This window comes from Oreochromis niloticus, linkage group LG1 (genome assembly GCF_001858045.2).
Source record: "Oreochromis niloticus isolate F11D_XX linkage group LG1, O_niloticus_UMD_NMBU, whole genome shotgun sequence".
NCBI lineage: Eukaryota > Metazoa > Chordata > Actinopteri > Cichliformes > Cichlidae > Oreochromis > Oreochromis niloticus.
In genome coordinates, this window is record NC_031965.2 from 29,932,205 (window position 1) to 29,950,784 (window position 18,580).

At 37.2% G+C, this 18,580-nt stretch overlaps 1 protein-coding gene across 8 annotated transcripts; it reads left to right on the top strand.

The window, feature by feature from the left end:
• The first annotated feature begins 378 nt into the window (after window positions 1–378).
• Window positions 379–18,522, top strand: LOC100710190 (poly [ADP-ribose] polymerase 6). Of its 8 annotated transcripts, XM_005447627.4 has the most exons (24): window positions 379–397; window positions 564–657; window positions 2,030–2,102; window positions 2,622–2,699; window positions 4,334–4,443; window positions 4,687–4,747; window positions 4,914–5,004; window positions 5,188–5,254; window positions 5,457–5,606; window positions 6,738–6,888; window positions 7,330–7,461; window positions 7,864–7,959; window positions 8,198–8,290; window positions 8,530–8,655; window positions 8,941–9,006; window positions 9,396–9,463; window positions 9,702–9,750; window positions 9,888–10,000; window positions 11,546–11,618; window positions 13,317–13,386; window positions 14,182–14,261; window positions 14,552–14,615; window positions 15,081–15,165; window positions 16,201–18,522. In XM_005447627.4, the coding sequence occupies exons 3-24, from the start codon at window positions 2,100–2,102 to the stop codon at window positions 16,301–16,303; spliced, it is 1,929 nt and encodes a 642-aa protein (XP_005447684.1). In that variant the 5' UTR covers window positions 379–397; window positions 564–657; window positions 2,030–2,099; the 3' UTR covers window positions 16,304–18,522. The 8 variants fall into 8 exon arrangements, 6 of the variants coding, with proteins under 6 accessions (XP_005447684.1, XP_013129082.1, XP_005447685.1 ...); XM_013273628.3 differs by lacking the exon at window positions 379–397 and having other exon boundaries at window positions 404–657; XM_005447628.4 differs by lacking the exon at window positions 379–397 and having other exon boundaries at window positions 404–657; window positions 8,944–9,006.
• The last annotated feature ends 58 nt before the right edge of the window (window positions 18,523–18,580 follow it).

Sequence of the window (18,580 nt, forward strand, 5' to 3'; positions counted from 1 at the left end):
TAAGTCACTTTTTAAAACATAATTGGAGTGTTAGTATATTATGTTGCATGAAATATTTATTGCATGTAACTGCATGCTGTGTAGTATACAGTGCAAATGTAGCTTGTGGTATAATTATACTATTTTTATCTTAAATAAATTTAAACAAGACGTGAAGCACTAAAATATCAACCAAAAGCTGCCTCCAAAGTAAAAGAGCACACTAATGGACACTGACTTATGCAACCACACCACACCACACGCAAACACACGGGCAGATGCATACACATGCAGAGCCATTTTTCCCCCTTATTTCTCAGCAGCAGTGCAGTCAGCTGCAGGTCACATGACTGGCTTGCCTAGTCTCACTGAGCATGCTCAGACACCTCAGTGTTGTCAGGCAAAATATAAGAGAGCAGTAAGAGCAGAGATCTGTAATAGATAAACACATAGGCTCTCACACACTAGCTGGCTTGCCCACAGACGCACACCACAAGCATTGACAAACAGACATTTTAGAACATTTGGATTGTGGCTCTGGTTTGGTTTTATTTTAAAGGACTTATTGTCATCTATCATTTCAGTGGAAAGCAGCCGCCGAGAGAAAGGCACGTGTGCCCTTTAAGAGGGAGAAAAGCTGAGGCAAGGACAGCATCCCAGTCTCCATCCTCTGTGGAGGTAAGTGTGGATGGATGGGGTTGGTGGGGGGGTTCCAGAGCATGGGGGGAGGGGAAAATACGCCTGACTGCCTCTGTGTTTAAGCTAAATAGTTATCAAAAGGAGGAATGGGGACGGCTAAATGTGAGTTTGTGTGGGGGTGGGCGCTGTGTCAGTAACTATTGGCATGTGAGACGACAGAGGCTCCAGGAATGGCGGGTTAGGGAGCTGGGAGGATGTAGATGCTAGCACGGTTGAGAACAGCAAGGCAGCAGGCATATAGAGAAAAGAGAAGAGGCTAAAGAAGAAGATATGGTTTTGAGAGCAGCAGTGTTTAATGAGAATTTACTTGTGTGCTAATGTTGTAAGAAAGGGTGTTTTACAACAATGAGAAGAGCGTGATCATGAGAGTGATCAAAAACATATACTCATAATTTTCATGTAGACGTACTGAAATAGGCCTAGTCAAAGAAGACATGAAAAATTGGTATCCTTTTTACTATACTGACCTATATATCCCATGAATGGCTTTGTGTATGTCTGTTCTTTTTTGTCTTCTTCTTTTTCCAGGCATTCAGTTTTGTACTGCTAAGCTATGTTGCCACCTTGTCGTATTTTACACCCCTCCTAGATCATTTCCTATTTTGTTAATTTTGCATTCATTTTATTGTTTGATGTGGGCTGGACTATGTAAATTGTAATTTTCAGCAGTGCATTGTTTACATATCTAACAGAAGGGAGCGACTGGATCATTTAGATATTTTTGGCAATCATTGTGACTGTTGTTTCTTTTGAGGCAGCTATTGCTTTCTTGCGTTAAAAATTACTTAAAACTCTAGTGCTCTTTTTAGGCTAACTCGGGGGAAATTAGCTCACAAAATATATATTTTTTCACATTTGTTCCTCACTCCCATAACAATAAATCACAGTCTAACAATGCAGTGAGATAACTAAATGTGCTGCTTTAGCCTTGTGTCTACAACAGGTAAGGCCTATAAAAACCTCTGCTGCTTTGATATTTTTAGGTTAAATTCCTGGAATAAAACAAACAAAAAAATGGAAACATCCTTGGAACTGAACGTACAGCACATATCTCCCACACATTCTCTCTGCAGTGATTAATGCCACTCTGAAAGAAGGCAGAGATGGCTGTTGCTAGGATACATGGCAAGGTGAAGTGCAGAAGATTTAAAGAAAAGAGGAGGAGGGCACCGTTTACAAAGCATGGCGTCACTTGCAGTGGCCTCTTTGTTTCTTGTTTTTTTATTTTTTTGTTTTGTTTTGTTTGTTTTTAATTTTATATTTGTATTTTTCCAAGGTTATGATACTGAGGAGTAATGTGAGACTGTCAATCAAAGCTCTGCACTTTTGTGTTCTCATTCCTTCCACCTAGAAACAGGCTGACATGGTTGGCACTAATCAAAGGCCCAAACCTGTCTGAGAGAGCCATAACAGCAGACCCAATGGTAAGACAACTGAGAACCTATTGGCGTAATCATTACTTATCATTAAAATGGTGTAAAAAACATTTTGGCTTTGTTGATGATATAGAAAGCTTTACATTAAATTATGTTGACGTGGCAACATAAATAATTTCCAAAGGCATTTAAACATTAAATAACCTAGATCTAAGTATTAAATATAACATATTCTTCTGGTTTATTCTGTTGGACCTCTGGGTTTCAGGCTTTGCTGGAAATGATAAGAAACAGAGTTCATTTTATTTATAAAATCCTATTTTTGTAAAGTCATCCTTTTTCATTGTCATTTGAGGATTCATTTAAAAAGGGTTGAACTGAGAGAATATCCTGTCGGAAATAAATCGTGTCCCTTCATCTCTCTCTTTGCGATGCTATTTAAGCAGTATTTTGAAGCACATGAAGGAAGTCTAAATAGGGAAGTGGGAGATGAAAGGATGATAGAAAGAGGTTGCTTTTTCGTCCCACTGCACTATAATAGCTTTTTCACAATGTGTGGGCCCACAGGACATCAAAGGACAGTGTTGGACAGACGAGGAGTCAGATGGGGAGAACGAATCAGAACAATTCCTATATGGCATTCAGGTACAGCAAACACTATTACCATCGCAAAATCTCTGTTGAATCTGTTGTCAGGATATTGGCATTGTGTTTTTACTACTAGTGCTTATTTGTGGTTATTTCTAGTTATTTAAAATTATGTGTTTTTTTAAAAAAAATAGTTTTTCCCAATGCTATTATACATTGACACAAACAAAACCACAGTTACTTTACAGGTTTTGAAATACATATTACTTGTATTGTTAATTTCACCTCACGTTAGGATAATGTTGGTAAGTCAAAAACATGTATGGTGTTTATTTTAAGCCTTCTGTCATTATTAAATCCTCAGCAGTAATAACTGAGAGTGTTATGAAGGAAAAAGTAAGCCTCATATCTTTGGTACAGTGCTTTTTTGTGATATTATAGCCCAGTTGGTACAAAGGTAATCTTTTAACAATTTAACATGCATGAGCAGAGAGCTCTACTTTTCAGTATACTGCTACAGACACACGTTTATGTCAGGAGGATTTTTTGACCCAATAGTAACTGCAGACAATAAGTCAGAGGTCAGCAGAATCATTTGGGATGATTCTTTTGGGAACTGTAAATATTCAGACCAAATGTCATGGCATTGTGGTGAATAATTTTTGACATGTTTCTCTCCGATGGGCCAAATGACTGACATTTGCATTCTAATGCTGTGCTGGAAAAACGCCAAATGTATTTTTAATTAATTACAGAATGTGATGCTGTGTTTTATGAAGTGTAAGTGTTTATATTACCATATGTGAGGATCTGGGAATGTTGTGTTTTTATTCAAATTAGGATCATAGTATTTTCATTTACTATTTACACCTTACATAACCCCAAATATCCCAAGTAATCCCAAGTACCTCAGTCAAATTCATTTCTGATGCACATATTTAATGTATCATCTCATCTCAAAAAGTTCATTGCTTCACTCTCATATAAGATCTTAATCTGTTAGTTATCCTTTTTGTGGTTATCTTGCAAGTCTTTTGATTGAAATGTAAATCCAGTCTGGGACTTAACGCTCGTTTCAGTGCAGTCAGAGAACATGAAAGCAGTGTAGTGAAGATAAGAACAAAACTGTGTGATCTGTTCTACACACTCAGCTGAAGGAAGAGATATCAACTCTAGATATCAGGAACATATATGACAGAGATAGTACATTTTATTTAGGCTTTTTAATTTTTGTAATATAAAGATTAAATACCACTCCATATCATATTGTTCAGATATCCCATATAAGTTATTAACTATAGTTTCATATAAAAAAATTGCTTTGTTATAAAGATTTTGTTTTTGAGTCAGAGCTTGGCAAGATCATAGTAAATCATACTGTGGATGATTAGTTAAATAAGTGTATGAAAGTAATGAGCAGCTAGTTGAAACCTTAAGCTGGTACAAATGCAAACTAACACAAACAGTGAATGTTGTGTGCAAACTGTAGCAATATCAAATGTCAGATAATTCATTTTGATAAGCAATCTCTAATTTAAGATTTAACTTGAAAACTGTTTTGAAACACAATAGTAACAAGTGCTTTGATTTTATCTGATGGGACTGTGGGGTGTGTGGGGATATGTTTGATTAAAAAAGAAAATAAGATTAGGAACCACTGAGAATTCATTCCCTGCTATAACTGTGACCAGTGCTGCTTATTGCAGGGGAGTTGTGCTGCTGACCTGTATCGACACCCTCAACTGGATGCAGACATTGAGGCTGTAAAAGACATCTACACTGACAGTGCTATCTCTGTCAGGTACAGCATAGATAGTAAGACACACACACACACATATTCGATCAAGCTGTTTAAGTTTTGACTAGTTTTGAAAGAAATAACTAAGTAGAGATAAGATTAAACATGCTTGCACTCTGTTATAACTAGTTGGGCCAAAAGAGAAAAAAACAACCACCCTCAGGGTATAACCACGTGAATTGGTTAGAGTATAACTTTGATTACTCATGATAAATTAACTCTACATGTTGTTGTGTTTGTGAACAGGGAGTATGGAACCATTGATGATGTAGACATCGATCTTCATATTAACATCAGTTTCTTAGATGTGAGTCTTCACTGGAAACACCTCCTCCGATTTTGCCTGTTACTATTCTAATATTGACAGTTTGCAAAGTAGAATGCATCATAAAATTATAATCTATTTATATTACAAGAAATGTCTTTAATTAGGATGCTAACTCTGTATATTTGTGTGTCTGTGTCCGACTCAGGAGGAAGTTGCGACGGCATGGAAAGTTATCAGAACAGAACCAATTATTCTGAGACTTCGCTTTTCTCTTTCTCAGTATCTCGATGGACCCGGTGAGTAAAGATGTCACTGTGGATGTTGGTTTTCTGGAAGGGACTTTGTATTTGTGCTACTCAATGAGTTTGAGAGATGAGTACATTGTGCGCTGTACAAGAGGGAGAATGGGGGGAAAAAAACAAACACAGTTTGTGTCTATCTGTACACTATGTGTAATAATATTAGTCATCTTTATTTAGAGCCGTCAGTAGAAGTGTTCCAGCCGTCAAATAAAGAAGGTTTCAGCTTGGGCCTGCAACTTAAAAAGTAAGTGATGTAATCTCTTAAATTTGAGACCTAAAAAAACTCTATACCTGTACCACTGTGAGCAACAGCTGCAGAAACATTTCAGTTAGTTTCAGTAGCTTAGTTTAACGTAATAGTAATATTTAGTTTATGAGAAGGTATATTTGGCGCTGATTGAAAGATAAATTTAGCCTCTTCCTTCCTGACTGTCATGTTATCACAGGATCCTGAGCACATTCACCTCACAGCAGTGGAAGCACCTCAGTAATGAGTTTCTCAAGGCCCAGCAGGAGAAGAGGCACAGCTGGTTCAAAGCCGGAGGGACCATCAAGAAGTTCCGTGCCGGGCTCAGCATCTTCTCCCCCATCCCAAAGTAGGCATCTCTCTCACACTTTAGCTTCACAATTGGTAAATGACACTGGAATCCCGAGTAAGATTTAATTTCTGATTTCGGTCTTTTTGTTCATTCAACACAAATGCATGTTTGCTTTCTGTGTAGTCTGTTTGTACTTTTGTTATTTACTGACATAATATAGGCATAATGAGGGAAGACATTGACTTTTTTGAGAACATCTCATAGCTGATTCAGACTGTAGTGGCAAGTGCTAAAATGCTATGTTTCTCCAGTTAATTATCAAAGTTAGTTATCAGTCTTAGGCTGTAGGAAATAAGCATATCTGCCAAAATAAAAACAAAGCTGAAAGCACAAATCATAAATCATATGGAACTTAAGGTTTCATTATACACAATACTGTGCGCATCTAAAGTTTAATGATTCATTCTCTACCTACGTTCATAAACAGGATAAATACACCATATAAATACTACAAACTATTAGGTGAACTATATCAAAAAAGACAAACAGGAATGGTAGCTCTGACTCAGCATTGTGAAGACTGACTGAAATTCAAACTTTGACAAGCACAACCAAATTCCCCTTTGGGTAACTACAATTTTTGGCTTCTGACTTCCTCAGACATTCTTTGACAGTTATTGGTGCATAGGGATTAAATCCCAGCCCACTCAGTGGAGGTCAGCTCCTCTAACTACTAGCCTGTCTTGACATCCTCAAGACTTGACAAGTCTCACGTCAAGGTGGTACATAGATTATATACTGAGAGCAATGGTAGAAGTCAACACTGGCTCTTGCACGTAACAGTTAGTGACTCGAGCTGCTGTCAGATTTCAGTTGTCAGAGTTAGTATTGCCTGTTAGCACAGTATGAATCACTAGAGCAGAGTGTGTACTTCTTTAGAAGATGTCACTACAAAATTGTCCAAGCCTATAGTCGACAAATATATTACAGTCTAGATCATATATTATTATAAATGATATGATTTTTAAAATGATATTGCTCATAATTAAGATTTTGTTGTTAGCAGCATTATAGTAATACCAAAATGTGTTCTTTAACATTAAAATCTAAATGCTTTATGCTCTGAATATGTCATATGTCCTTTGAAACTCTGAATGATAGCTTTCTTTGTATTTTGGTCTCTGTCAGGTCTCCAAGTTTTCCTCTGATCCAAGACACAGTTTTAAAAGGGAAGCTGAGTGTCCCTGAGCTGAGGGTGACGCGCTTAATGAACCGCTCCATCTCCTGTACCATGAAGAACCCTAAAGGAGAGCTATTCAGCTATCCACCAAATAGCCAGGTCAGAGCAAGTCTCGAAAAATCAACACCCAACTGTGAAATACCTTTCAGTTTAAATGTTGACTTGTGTACTCCTTTCCCTCTTTCTCAATGAATATATATTTTAACTGTCACATGTCAAGTTTTGGTTGCAGTGTTTACACCACAACTCTGAGGCTCTTAACTTTACTTTCTTTCCACTCATAAAAGTTCTGTTGTAGAAACTCGTAATGCTATAAGTTAATATTTTAAGTACTGGAAATTGTTTGTGCTGTTACTAAGAAACTTAAGCATTTTGTTTTGTTTTGGGTTTTTTTATGTCTTAATCCACTGTGATTCACTCTGACCCCCTTCTCAGTCACCCGCCACCTGCACTGTACCCACCTGAGTCTTTCCCTACCCTTACCGTAACATGGCTGGTGCGCCCTTTCCCATAATGCTTTGTCTTCACTTGACTCATCAGACTGTGGCTGTCCCGGCGGCCAGGGCCCCAGCGCAGATTACCACGAGGCAGCTGATTGAATTGTTTTTCTCATCCCAGGCGGGCGGCCACTGCAAGAACATTCCTACCTTGGAGTATGGCTTCTTAGTGCAGGTTAGATCTCAAAAAGATGTCAGTCCACTTACAAAGCCACTTCTACATTTTGTCTCAGTCATGGCTAAGAAGAAAGTAAGCTAATTACCAGCTGAGCATTAAAATACCACACGATTGTTTGAATGACTTAAAAATAAAAAATAATAACTGGTGAGTGATTTATAAATGGCTCCTGGGGATTTCATCATTGTTAGGTGTGAACCCACGCCATACAGTCTGTAGATTCTATTAACGGCTAGTATTGTGTAACTGATTGTTGAGCTCTAAAATGTCATGTTATTCTAGGACCCAAAACCATGGCATTGTAACAACTTTGCCAAAATAGTCAGCATTCCTTTGAATGGCAGTGCTGAAGGTGACAATTATAATTCAGAACACTACTCTGCTTTTCCCCCCGAACAGATAATGAAGTACTCAGAACAGAGGATCCCCACACTTAATGAGTACTGCGTGGTTTGTGACGAACAGCATGTCTTTCAGAATGGATCCATGCTGAAGGTACCAGAGGCAAATAAGAGAAACACATAGATGTAGAAGTATGAGAAGTGGAAAACATATCAGTAAAACTTATACATATACATAATTCTGGTTGAAGATTTTCTTGGTTACTTAATACTAGAGTAAAAAAAAATACTAGAGTAAGCAAATGGGAAGACTGTGTGAGTTAATGTACCTTTTTGTGTATGGGTAGTAGATTTCGAAATAGGTGTAGTTTAATCTTTGTTTGCTCATGCAGCCTGCTGTGTGCACAAGGGAGCTGTGTGTGTTCTCTTTCTACACTCTGGGTGTTATGTCTGGAGCTGCAGAGGAAGTGGCCACTGGAGCAGAGGTGACCACAAAACTTTGACAGTATATCAAATAATGCACATTATTTGGATTTTAGAGTCCATTTCTTTAGATATTAGATAAAAATGCTGAAATATAGATAAGAACAAAAATACCAATGTCAACATTTTGATCCAATTCTGATTACCTGTAGCTAATATGTGTTATTGGAACGAACACAATTTCAGTCATCAGCATAAACTGAAGGCACAAAATATAAATATATAATCCCTCTCTTCCCAGGTCGTGGACCTTCTTGTAGCTATGTGTCGAGCTGCCCTGGAGTCTCCTCGTAAGAGCATCATATTTGAACCTTACCCTTCAGTTGTTGATCCCAATGACCCCAAGACTCTTGCCTTTAATCCAAAGGTCAGCATCCTCACTGCATGTTATGCGATTTCTAAAGATCATATTTAATTCCATCATGACATTTAATTTGAAAAAGACTGCATACCTGCATACTGCATACTTAAAAAAAACACTTCTGCCATCAGAACAAACTAATATTATTGTTACAATTAATTTTTCTATATCATATATTTCAAACTAATGATCAAACCTAAGACCTGTATGTCTCCAGTGATTTTAGATTTCTGTATGTTGTTCTCTCTCTTACTGCATACAATGGATGTTTGGCTCAACCGGTGAACACAGAAGAAGAATTATGAAAGACTACAAAAAGCACTGGATAGTGTAATGTCCATTCGGGAAATGACCCAGGTACAAGAAGGAGGTGGGAGGGAAAGAAAGGACATAATAGTAGAGTAGCTTTTTATAAAATGGGTTGAAAGGCATGTAAAATGCAGATAAAAATAGCATCCCAATGTCTTTAGAAGTAGGCTTTTATGTGTATCGAGATTACTGACAATATCCGTTCACATTTTTTTAAAATTTAAGGAACTGTGCTGTTTAATCTTCATGGACGCAGTTTTGTTAATCAAAGTGGTATCTTCTCCGTGCTACATTTGTTTACCCACTTGTTACCTACTGTGGTTGGACTGCATCTATAAGATGATATCATTATATAATATTCACATCACAAGTAAAAGCTTACTCATTTGTTTTTTGGAAGGACAAAAAAAAAAAATCACATTTGCATTTTTTTCCAGGGTTCATATCTGGAGATTAAGAAACAGATGGACAAACTAGACCCTTTGGCCCATCCCCTGCTACAGTGGTGAGTAAAGACAATCCGTTCTGCTGTGTGTTTTCACCTTCTGGTATTATCTACATCACCTCACTGTCATATTGCCATGGGATACTGGGATACTTGAAAAAAAAGGAAACATCTTCAGTGGTGTGTTGTTTTTACTTTGACAAGTCAAGATGTCTACTGTGAGTAGTATTAACACGATGCTATTATGATAAAATATAGTTTATATACATATTTGAATCTCTCCTCTATGTTTCTACAGGATTATTTCCAGTAACAGATCTCATATCGTCAAGCTGCCTCTCAGTAGGGTAGGAAACCAGAACAATATTGCCTTATGTCCCTTCTATAAACATTTTTGAATGCTATATTGTGTAATTTGATATGTACTCGTTCCCTGTCCACTTGTCTCTGACATTCTCTCGTCTCAATGATCTCACCGTAACAGCAACTGAAATTCATGCACACCTCCCACCAGTTCCTCCTGCTCAGCAGCCCCCCAGCCAAGGAAGCTCGTTTTCGCACTGCCAAGAAGTTATACGGCAGCACTTTTGCCTTCCAGTGAGTTACACTTCCAATTATTTAGCATGTTGTCAATGAATGAATTTAAAATTTTAAAGCCTTTTAATGCTTAAGAAGTAAAACCATTTAGGCTGTGCTGAAGTATCAGAAAACACTTAGTGGTTATTATATTTATAAGCGTGTGGCTGGTGGGAAATATTTTCTGAGGAATCAAATTCTTTTAATAATTGATGTCAAATCAAGCATAGCTGCTAAAATGAATGCATAATTTAGCTTTGGAGCGCTATACTTTGCAAACATGAACATGTCTCAGTGTAACACCTGGTCATTATGCATTTGCTGAAAGGGGCCACTTTAGCAGATTTTTATGGAACCATAACAAATAACAGCACAGAGCAATGGTCATTCTCCTGGACTGAGAAACCACCTTTCTTAGCCAGCACATGGAGCCAGCAATATCTGTGAGATACAGATTTGTACTGTAGCAGATGGGGCTGTGCTGAATATTTTAGATACTCACAACCCATCTGGGCACGTGCAGGGTACAACTAATTCACCAACAGGGCTAACAGTCTCTCTGCATGATGGTTCCTACTAGAAATTTAATAATCAGATAACAGAAAATGCCAAATACTTAATTTAGCCTGACTGCAATTTTTTTTATATTGATATAAATAGAAACATGACTTTCTGAAAAAAAAAAAAGAGAGACCATTTCACATATAAATGATTTAAATGGCACTCGCCTAATGTTTCTCAAATCACCAAATAATATATTTGAAAAAAATCAGTAGAAAAGTAACCTTTTACTGGGTCATGATTACTGAAAATAGATGTTGTTGCTGAGATTCGTGTATTTTGGTGTTTTGAGCAGCAGAATCTAGCTTCATCATATTCAAGTGAAATCCGTACAGCTGATATTTGCAAAACTTATCAACTAACACCAAAACAATCCAGATGGATAAACAGCACCACAAGTCAGCTCAAAAACACAGAAATTTGATTTGGGGGTGAACTGTTCCTTTAATTATGCTCAAAAGCTGATTACTTAAAAATATAAAAAAAACTACTTGCTCGTGTTTTAAGGCTTAATTAACCAATATAAATCTGGAAGATTGTGATGTTATCTTCTCTTTTTTAATGAATTAAGTTGTAGATTTTGTAGAATGTTAAATTATTAAAAACCAAAAGATTTATAGCTTGTTTAACCCTTTCTTTTTAAAATTAAATTAAAAAAATCCTCTTATGCAGTAATTTACATGCTGATAAATGCAAGTATATTCAGCATCCAGTTGCTCATCCCTGTTGCTGCTCTCTCTTGCCAGTAATAAGATTCAATTACCCAGTTCATGAAAAATGATGAATTTTAAACTAGAAAAACTATAAGATTAAATATTTTGTGATAACATATTTTACAAAGATCTCTATGAAAAGAGAACAAAATGTTTGCTTTTGTTCATTTTTTCCAGTGTTGAACAGCAAAGATCGAGCCAATACGAAAAAGTGATTCCACGCTATTACACTGTTATATTCACATGGCATTTGTTTTATCTTCTTATCTCTCCCTCTCTACACTTGCTCTAGTGGTTCCCATATAGAGAACTGGCACTCTGTTCTGAGAAATGGACTAGTCAATGCCTCTTATACCAAACTGCAGGTATGTAACCCTGGCAGTTAGCTGGATGCATCTCCTCTCGGACAGCAAACCTGCCCTTGCACAAAGCAGGCTCGCTGTCCGGCTGATTCATTTTCACAGTTAATGGATGCCAGCTTCCTTTTCATCAGCTTTGCAATTGGCATTTTAGCAAGCAGGGCACACTAGGAGATTTTCCTTGCCAGCGTCAGCCTCTTTCTGCCTTCTCTGCTGGCAACAGCAGACAGCATGTCCCTTCCTGTTGTGGGACAAAGGAAGTGGGCTGTGGTGTCAGCTGAGAGCCTGTGTGCCCTGTTGGGGTCAACCATCTAGAGCACTGAGTAGGTTAGATCTGTATTTAAAGGACACAGAGGACAAGTTCTGTGGCAGTGAGTACAGCCTTCAACAGAGTGAATAGGGATCTCTATTGAAAGGTTAGTAACTGTCACTACTCTTTATATACTCAAAGTTAGGACTAATATTTTATATAAATCATTCAAATGTTTATATAAAACTTGTTAATACCAAAGCGGAACAAATGACCATATAAGAACTATAGTTTTCCAGGAAAGAAGGGCATACCACCTATCCCAATTATATTTGTGATACTTGTAATACTTATTAATTTCCACATTTGTTCTCACCTTTATTTTGTTGTAGTTGTAATCAATCTGGTCTTTCATAGATAATTCTTAAAAAAACAAGGGAAAAGATTTGATCTTCAGAGAGCACAGACTGTCTCATTTGCACAATAAAGCTGATAAAGACTGCTGCTCGGGAGAGACTCAGGCTTGTCCTGAAAATAGATTAAACACAATTAAATCTGAAATCTCAAGGATCTTTCAGCCATGATTGCTCTATCGTGCTGATGTGTTTCATTTATGCCTTCTTTATTCTCCAACTTTTTGAAGTCTTCATCTTTGATCTTGCTTTGGTGCTCGTCTGCCTCCCCCTTCTCTCTATTTCACCTTGAGCATTGACACTCTTCCTCTGTCATTGTGTTTCACAGCAGGAGGAGGAGGAGGATGACTGAATCTGCCTTTAGCTCCAGCCATCACACAAAATCTCTTGTCTCTTGTTCCTTTTCATTTCTTCCAGATGTGCAATGTCCTGACTGCTGTCTCCCTCATGCATTCCCAGTCAAGTGGCTCTTTGTTCTTCCTCTTAATTTGACTCTTGGTCGTTACACATGTGGCCCTTCTGTTTTCCTCCCTGCAGACATTGCAGAGAGAAGGCTCGCCTTATAATCAGTTATCTTTGTACTTTGCCATCTTTCCATTTATGTCTACATTTCAAGTTTCATGCAAGTATTACTTGAATACCTGGACATTTATGCAAAAATTCAAAGCACAAAAATCAAGAGTATCACTTGATCTCTAATGCATAATGTTGAAAGAAGTTAGCAGGTGTAACTATATGAATTTCTTCAGATTCCTGGAACAGTCTCTCTTTGACTCTTTGCTTTCCACTTTGCAGAATTTGGATTTGCACTTTGCATGTGTGGGTGTATTTAGTATGCTTGGTTGTTGAGGGGAACTGTCACATACATATTAAATTATTGACATTCACAGGCTAATTTAATAAGTACAGTTGATCTGAGATGAATTTCACTGTATGTGTTAGCATTTCCAAGTGTACATATATATATATATATATGTGTGTGTAAGGCTGTCCTGTGCACATGCTCAGTGACCCTTCCTTCCTGCTCTTTTCAAACCCAAGCTGCATGGGGCAGCGTACGGAAAGGGCATCTATCTGAGCCCCATCTCCAGCATATCTTTTGGATACTCAGGTAGGAACGGTTCATCACCATTCAGACCCCTGTGTTCCCCCATGTTCACCGAGTATCCTTTGTGTTTGCTACATGGTCTAATTGACATCCTGGAACACTCCATTTTCACTTGTGGGTGCCTGCCATGTTATCCTGTTGTGCTGTACTGTGTTTCCATTTTTGGGTGCTGGGTCTCGGGCCTCTGAGCTTCTGTGCCACCTGCCATGCCATGCTTCATGTTGTGGCTGTATAAAAATAGGTTTGTCATTGGATTTGTGTGTTTTCACATTTTTGGTTTTCATCTGCCTTTGTCAGTTGAGGGTTGCAAAGATGTTTCAAGGCTTATAGGGTTTGCTGGCGATAATAAGGACTTCAGCACAGTGTGTTCCTAGTGGGGGCCATCTATTAACATATGCTAACTTGAGGAATGGATGTGGAATTCTTAAAACAAAGCAAAATACTTAACAGATATTACAATTTTTGACATTACATCTACTTGGTTTTATTTTCCCTGCTACTTTCCCAAGTACTACATTTTTTAAAAATATATTTACAGTCTAAAACAAGTACTCTTTGAACTGTTTATCAATACTGAAAATGTCTCACGCTGAATATGTGGTTTTTTGCTTGTTTTCCATGTAGCATGTATTTGGTACCATTTAGGGCATTGAATTTTATATTAAAGTTGGACCTGTTGACAAGGACATCAAAAAGTTCACAGAGAAAGTTTTTTTGTTTCTTTTTTTCCCACATATTGGTTGAGTTGAGGTAAAGTTGTTCTGACTATTTTTATTTGTTGTATGCTGCTTCTTGCAGGAATGGGGAAAGGACAGCACCGCATGCCCACCAAAGATGAACTAGTGCAGCGTTACAACCGCATGAACACTATACCACAGGTGAGGGACAGTGAAGAGTCCCAGTTATATTATACCGATCCCTTAAAAGAGCTCTCCCATTTCTTTTTAAAATAACATTGATGGTTAGATGAGAGTTGGTGTCCAAAAGACAGTTTGTATTTTTGGATGTTTTTCATGCTTTAAACACTTGTATCTTCACCTTGAACCTAACTGTTGCAAACCATATAATTTCAGTATTTCTAAACATTCAATATTTGTCTTTTGGATGCTTCAGTTACATCATCGCCTTTTCTGTAACAACTAATTGAATGATGTTTGCTTTTAAACAGAGCCGTCCTATCCAGTCAAGGTTCCTTCAGAGTCGAAACTTGAACTGTATTGCTCTTTGTGAAGGTAATATTATGTAGGAGGTGTAATATTATTGGCAGATGGGTTAAACTGAGTCACATCATTATAGCTTTTTAGAAATAAATTAACTACAGACTAAATGTGACATGATGTAACAACAAATACACACATTTTTTATATTTTCTGGTCGACCCTTTTCAAACTTGACAAACCTTGATAAAGTAAAATCCAAATAGAGTCCTATTACAGACTAAAAGATAATATAATGCAATTGCTCTTGCTATGAAGTCATGGCAATATGATCACTGCTATTATTGAAGGAGACAATAAAAATAAAGATAGAGTGCATCACTTAGAATAATAAGGCCATATAATACATTTTATGCTGTATCAGATAATTCCGAAACAATAGCAACACTACAATCAAAGCAGAATAAGAAGCACTGTTGTTACAGTTTACCATTTCTAATAACATTCCCTTGATAAAACACAGTTCTCTGATTTTAACAGTTATCACATCAAAGGATCTGCAGAAGCATGGAAACATCTGGGTGTGTCCGGTTTCTGACCATGTCTGTACTCGCTTCTTTTTTGTGTAAGTATTTCAGTACTTTCAGCGCCTTGATAATTTCAACAGAATTCTTGGAATTATTACAAAATCAAGTTGGCATACCCATCTAATTTTGTCATTGTCGCTCTTGAATGCATAGTTGGTGTTTTTATGTTATTTTGTTTTTTGTTTATTTTTTATCTGCTACACTGCGTAAAGATGAAGGTGATTTGAAGATCTGGATTTTTTCCTACCAAATAGCAGACTTTATCAATATGTTCTCTGCTGTTTTCTGAGTTAGAAAATAATTTTTAGATTGCTTGAAGTCTAACTCAAATGACAGGTAAATATAAATGAACTCTAATGCTATGTGTGTGCTTATCCTTATTTCCAGAATGGAGAGTGTGGTTAGAATAAAAAGAAAATGATGTCAGAACACAACTCCTAAAATCATTTTTCCTTGCTCCACAGACAGGAGCATCAAGCCAAACCTCAGTTGTTCCTATTAAAGGCCTATTTTCTTAACACTTCGATTAAATCTTAATCTTAAAATGAAATAAGGTAAACTATATTTGGAAAAACTGAATATGATTTAATGAAATACAGAGTTTTAGTTTTAAATTATTTGGGGATGAGAGTCTGGTAGGACAGGACACCCTGGAGTCTAGACACTAGTGATGGTAGAGATGAAGCAGGTGGAGACTTGGATAAGCAGCTCTGGCCAGGTAAAGATGAAGAGGAGGTGGGTTGCACGAATCTAAGTCTGAAAGGCAGAACGACAGAAGCGCACTAAGATTTGAAGTGTATGTAAAAGCGGCTTGCAGAAGGAGGGGAAGAAAAAGATTAGGCCTGATTGATGACAACAGAATTTGACAGCGTGGGAATGCGGAAGTGATGTAAATAGACGAGCAGCCCAGGAATGCAGGCAGAAGAATGAATACAGATGTTCCTTATTAAAGTTGCACTTAAGCGCCATTAAGCTGGGCAGTTATATCCCCAAATAAAATGCAGTCGAAAGGACAGGGACGTTATCAAGACCAGGTGTTAAGCAGAAATATAAAGTGTTCTCTCTATGCGCAGATATGAGGATGGCCAAGTAGGAGATGCTAACATCAACACCCAAGAGCCTAAGGTGCAGAAGGAGATCATGCGTGTGATTGGGACCCAGATCTACTCGAGCTAATGGAGGTTCACCAGCAGTGTTTGGATCCATACGTTTCTCTGTGGGAGGCACACAGGCAGGCAGACAGTTTTAGCGAATGTTTTCAGCTGGGCTGTCCTCAGGCCTGATAATGAAGGATGAGGGAGCTCTTAAGCACATTATTTCAGAAGTTGTTTTGTTCTGGTCTCTTGTTTTCTTTTTTCTTCTTTTTCCGAATTGTTACACCTTACATGCTCATTTAATCTTCAGTTAGGCTTAATTGGGGCAATGTCTTCTTTTCTCAGTTCATATCATTAAAACAAGTGAAGAAAAATGGCAGTAGTCATCGGATATATTATCAACACACACTCTTCTGATCTTGGCTTGACTGGGCTTATTTCTTTTTTGCTGCATTTTTACCGATCCTTTGAACTCTTCATCTCCATTTATTTATTTATTTATCTCTGTGAATATATAGTAAAACAAATAACCATTCCAAATGGTAATTGTTCCCTTTGTGGCAAACGAGTAAGTGATGGATTTACATACACATGGAATTTCTTATTTTTTTATTTTTGTGTTTGCAAAGTCTTTATCCCTTTTCTTATTATTCAGTGTTCTTTCAGTAATGATATGAATTAATGTTTGTGATATGTTTAGCCCCTGAGCAGCAAGTATTGCTCTGTCGTTTCATCCCTGCATACTCAATGAATTTCCCAGAATCCAAAACACGAGGTGTTGGTGTGGTTTAGACTCAGATCACATACACATTAAGCACTTTGCTTTTGATGTGGGGGTTTACCATGATTAGAATTTTTCACAGAACGATTAAGACAGTTTTGATTAAGGATGCACTTTAAATCTTTAGAACCCCCAAATGTCAGAGCTCTAAAAAAAAAAAGCTTTGTTCTCTCTGGACACATTTGTGACAAAAAGAACAAATTTAATAAAATTTCCTTGAGGATTCATACATTGAAAAATTTGCTGTTGATATTTTTATGAAATTAAGACATTGGCATTGTTTTTGCTAATTTTAAATGAATTCAGTTTATTGTTTTGGTAAAGATCTGTTTCTCTTCTTTCATTCCACAATTACGATAAAGTGGACAGTGTTTTGTTGTGATGACTTACCGCTCCATCAAGGTTTTGTCTTTGTTCCTGTTTTGAAGAATAATGGGATTTGTATTTCTTCAACACAAACAGTTATTTTGAGCATTTAAAAACCCAGTTGGGGTGACTTTGGTTGTCAGGTTTGACCTTCAAAAACAGCAATATGCAGCAAAATATATAGGTGAAATTATACACATTACTCTTGTCTCATTTGATGGAAAAAATGTTGATCAGATTTCATATAACATGTTACATCAAATACTTGAAGTTTGTTTTCTGTTTAAAAACTACCACAGTCTGTCATATACGCCTTTTTTAAGTAGTCTTTACTACTTAAACATCCAATGAATATCTCAATTTAAAATGAATATTTTTGTGTATGAACTACACTGACCAGTGGATCCACAGACAAAATCACCTGTACATAAAATCATGGACAGTTTTCTAACTACAAACATTATCTAGTCCAGGTGAGCTCACATCCTTCTCACCCCTAACGCAACTGAGACTGGATATTATATAGAGGTGCATGAATGTGCAACTCTTTGGTTTCACGTTGGAGAATGGCAATGTTGTATAGCTAAACAAGTTTATCAGTTAGTCATGTACTGTATGTATGTATGTGTGGCTTTGTATTTTCTTGACATTATAATAGACATTGCACTTACTCAGCATTCGCCTAAACTGGACAATTTGACTGTCCTTGGGCCTGCAGTAGACGGGAAGTGGTGAAAAAGACATGATAAAATAAATGTTAATGGAATCAGCAAGACTAAAATATCCAACATCTTAACTGTGTTTGTACTAAGATGGATTTTGTCTTCTGAAACTGACCACTGAATGGACTTGTGGGGCATAAAAACAAAACAGATTGTACATAAGGACACTGGAGAGCTTGCTGAAATGTATTGCCCAGAAAAAGATGGACACGTACAGCTGACCCACTGTGGGACTTGGGACTCTTCTAACAGCTGATGCCTGTTTTTGCCAAGACACTGAGTGTCTTTGAGAGTCGTTTCTCTCGCTGACTGTAACTGGTGAGTAATGTTTTTGACGATGATGTTATGACAGTGATGGTGATTATGATCGAGATGAAAGGGGGTGATGCAGACAAAAAAAACAAGAATAAAGCCTGGTTTTGCACAGTCTTATTCTCGGCGTCGTTTTGTTTATTATATGTGTGGAAATGTCTATTGTTGCTGAGCTTTT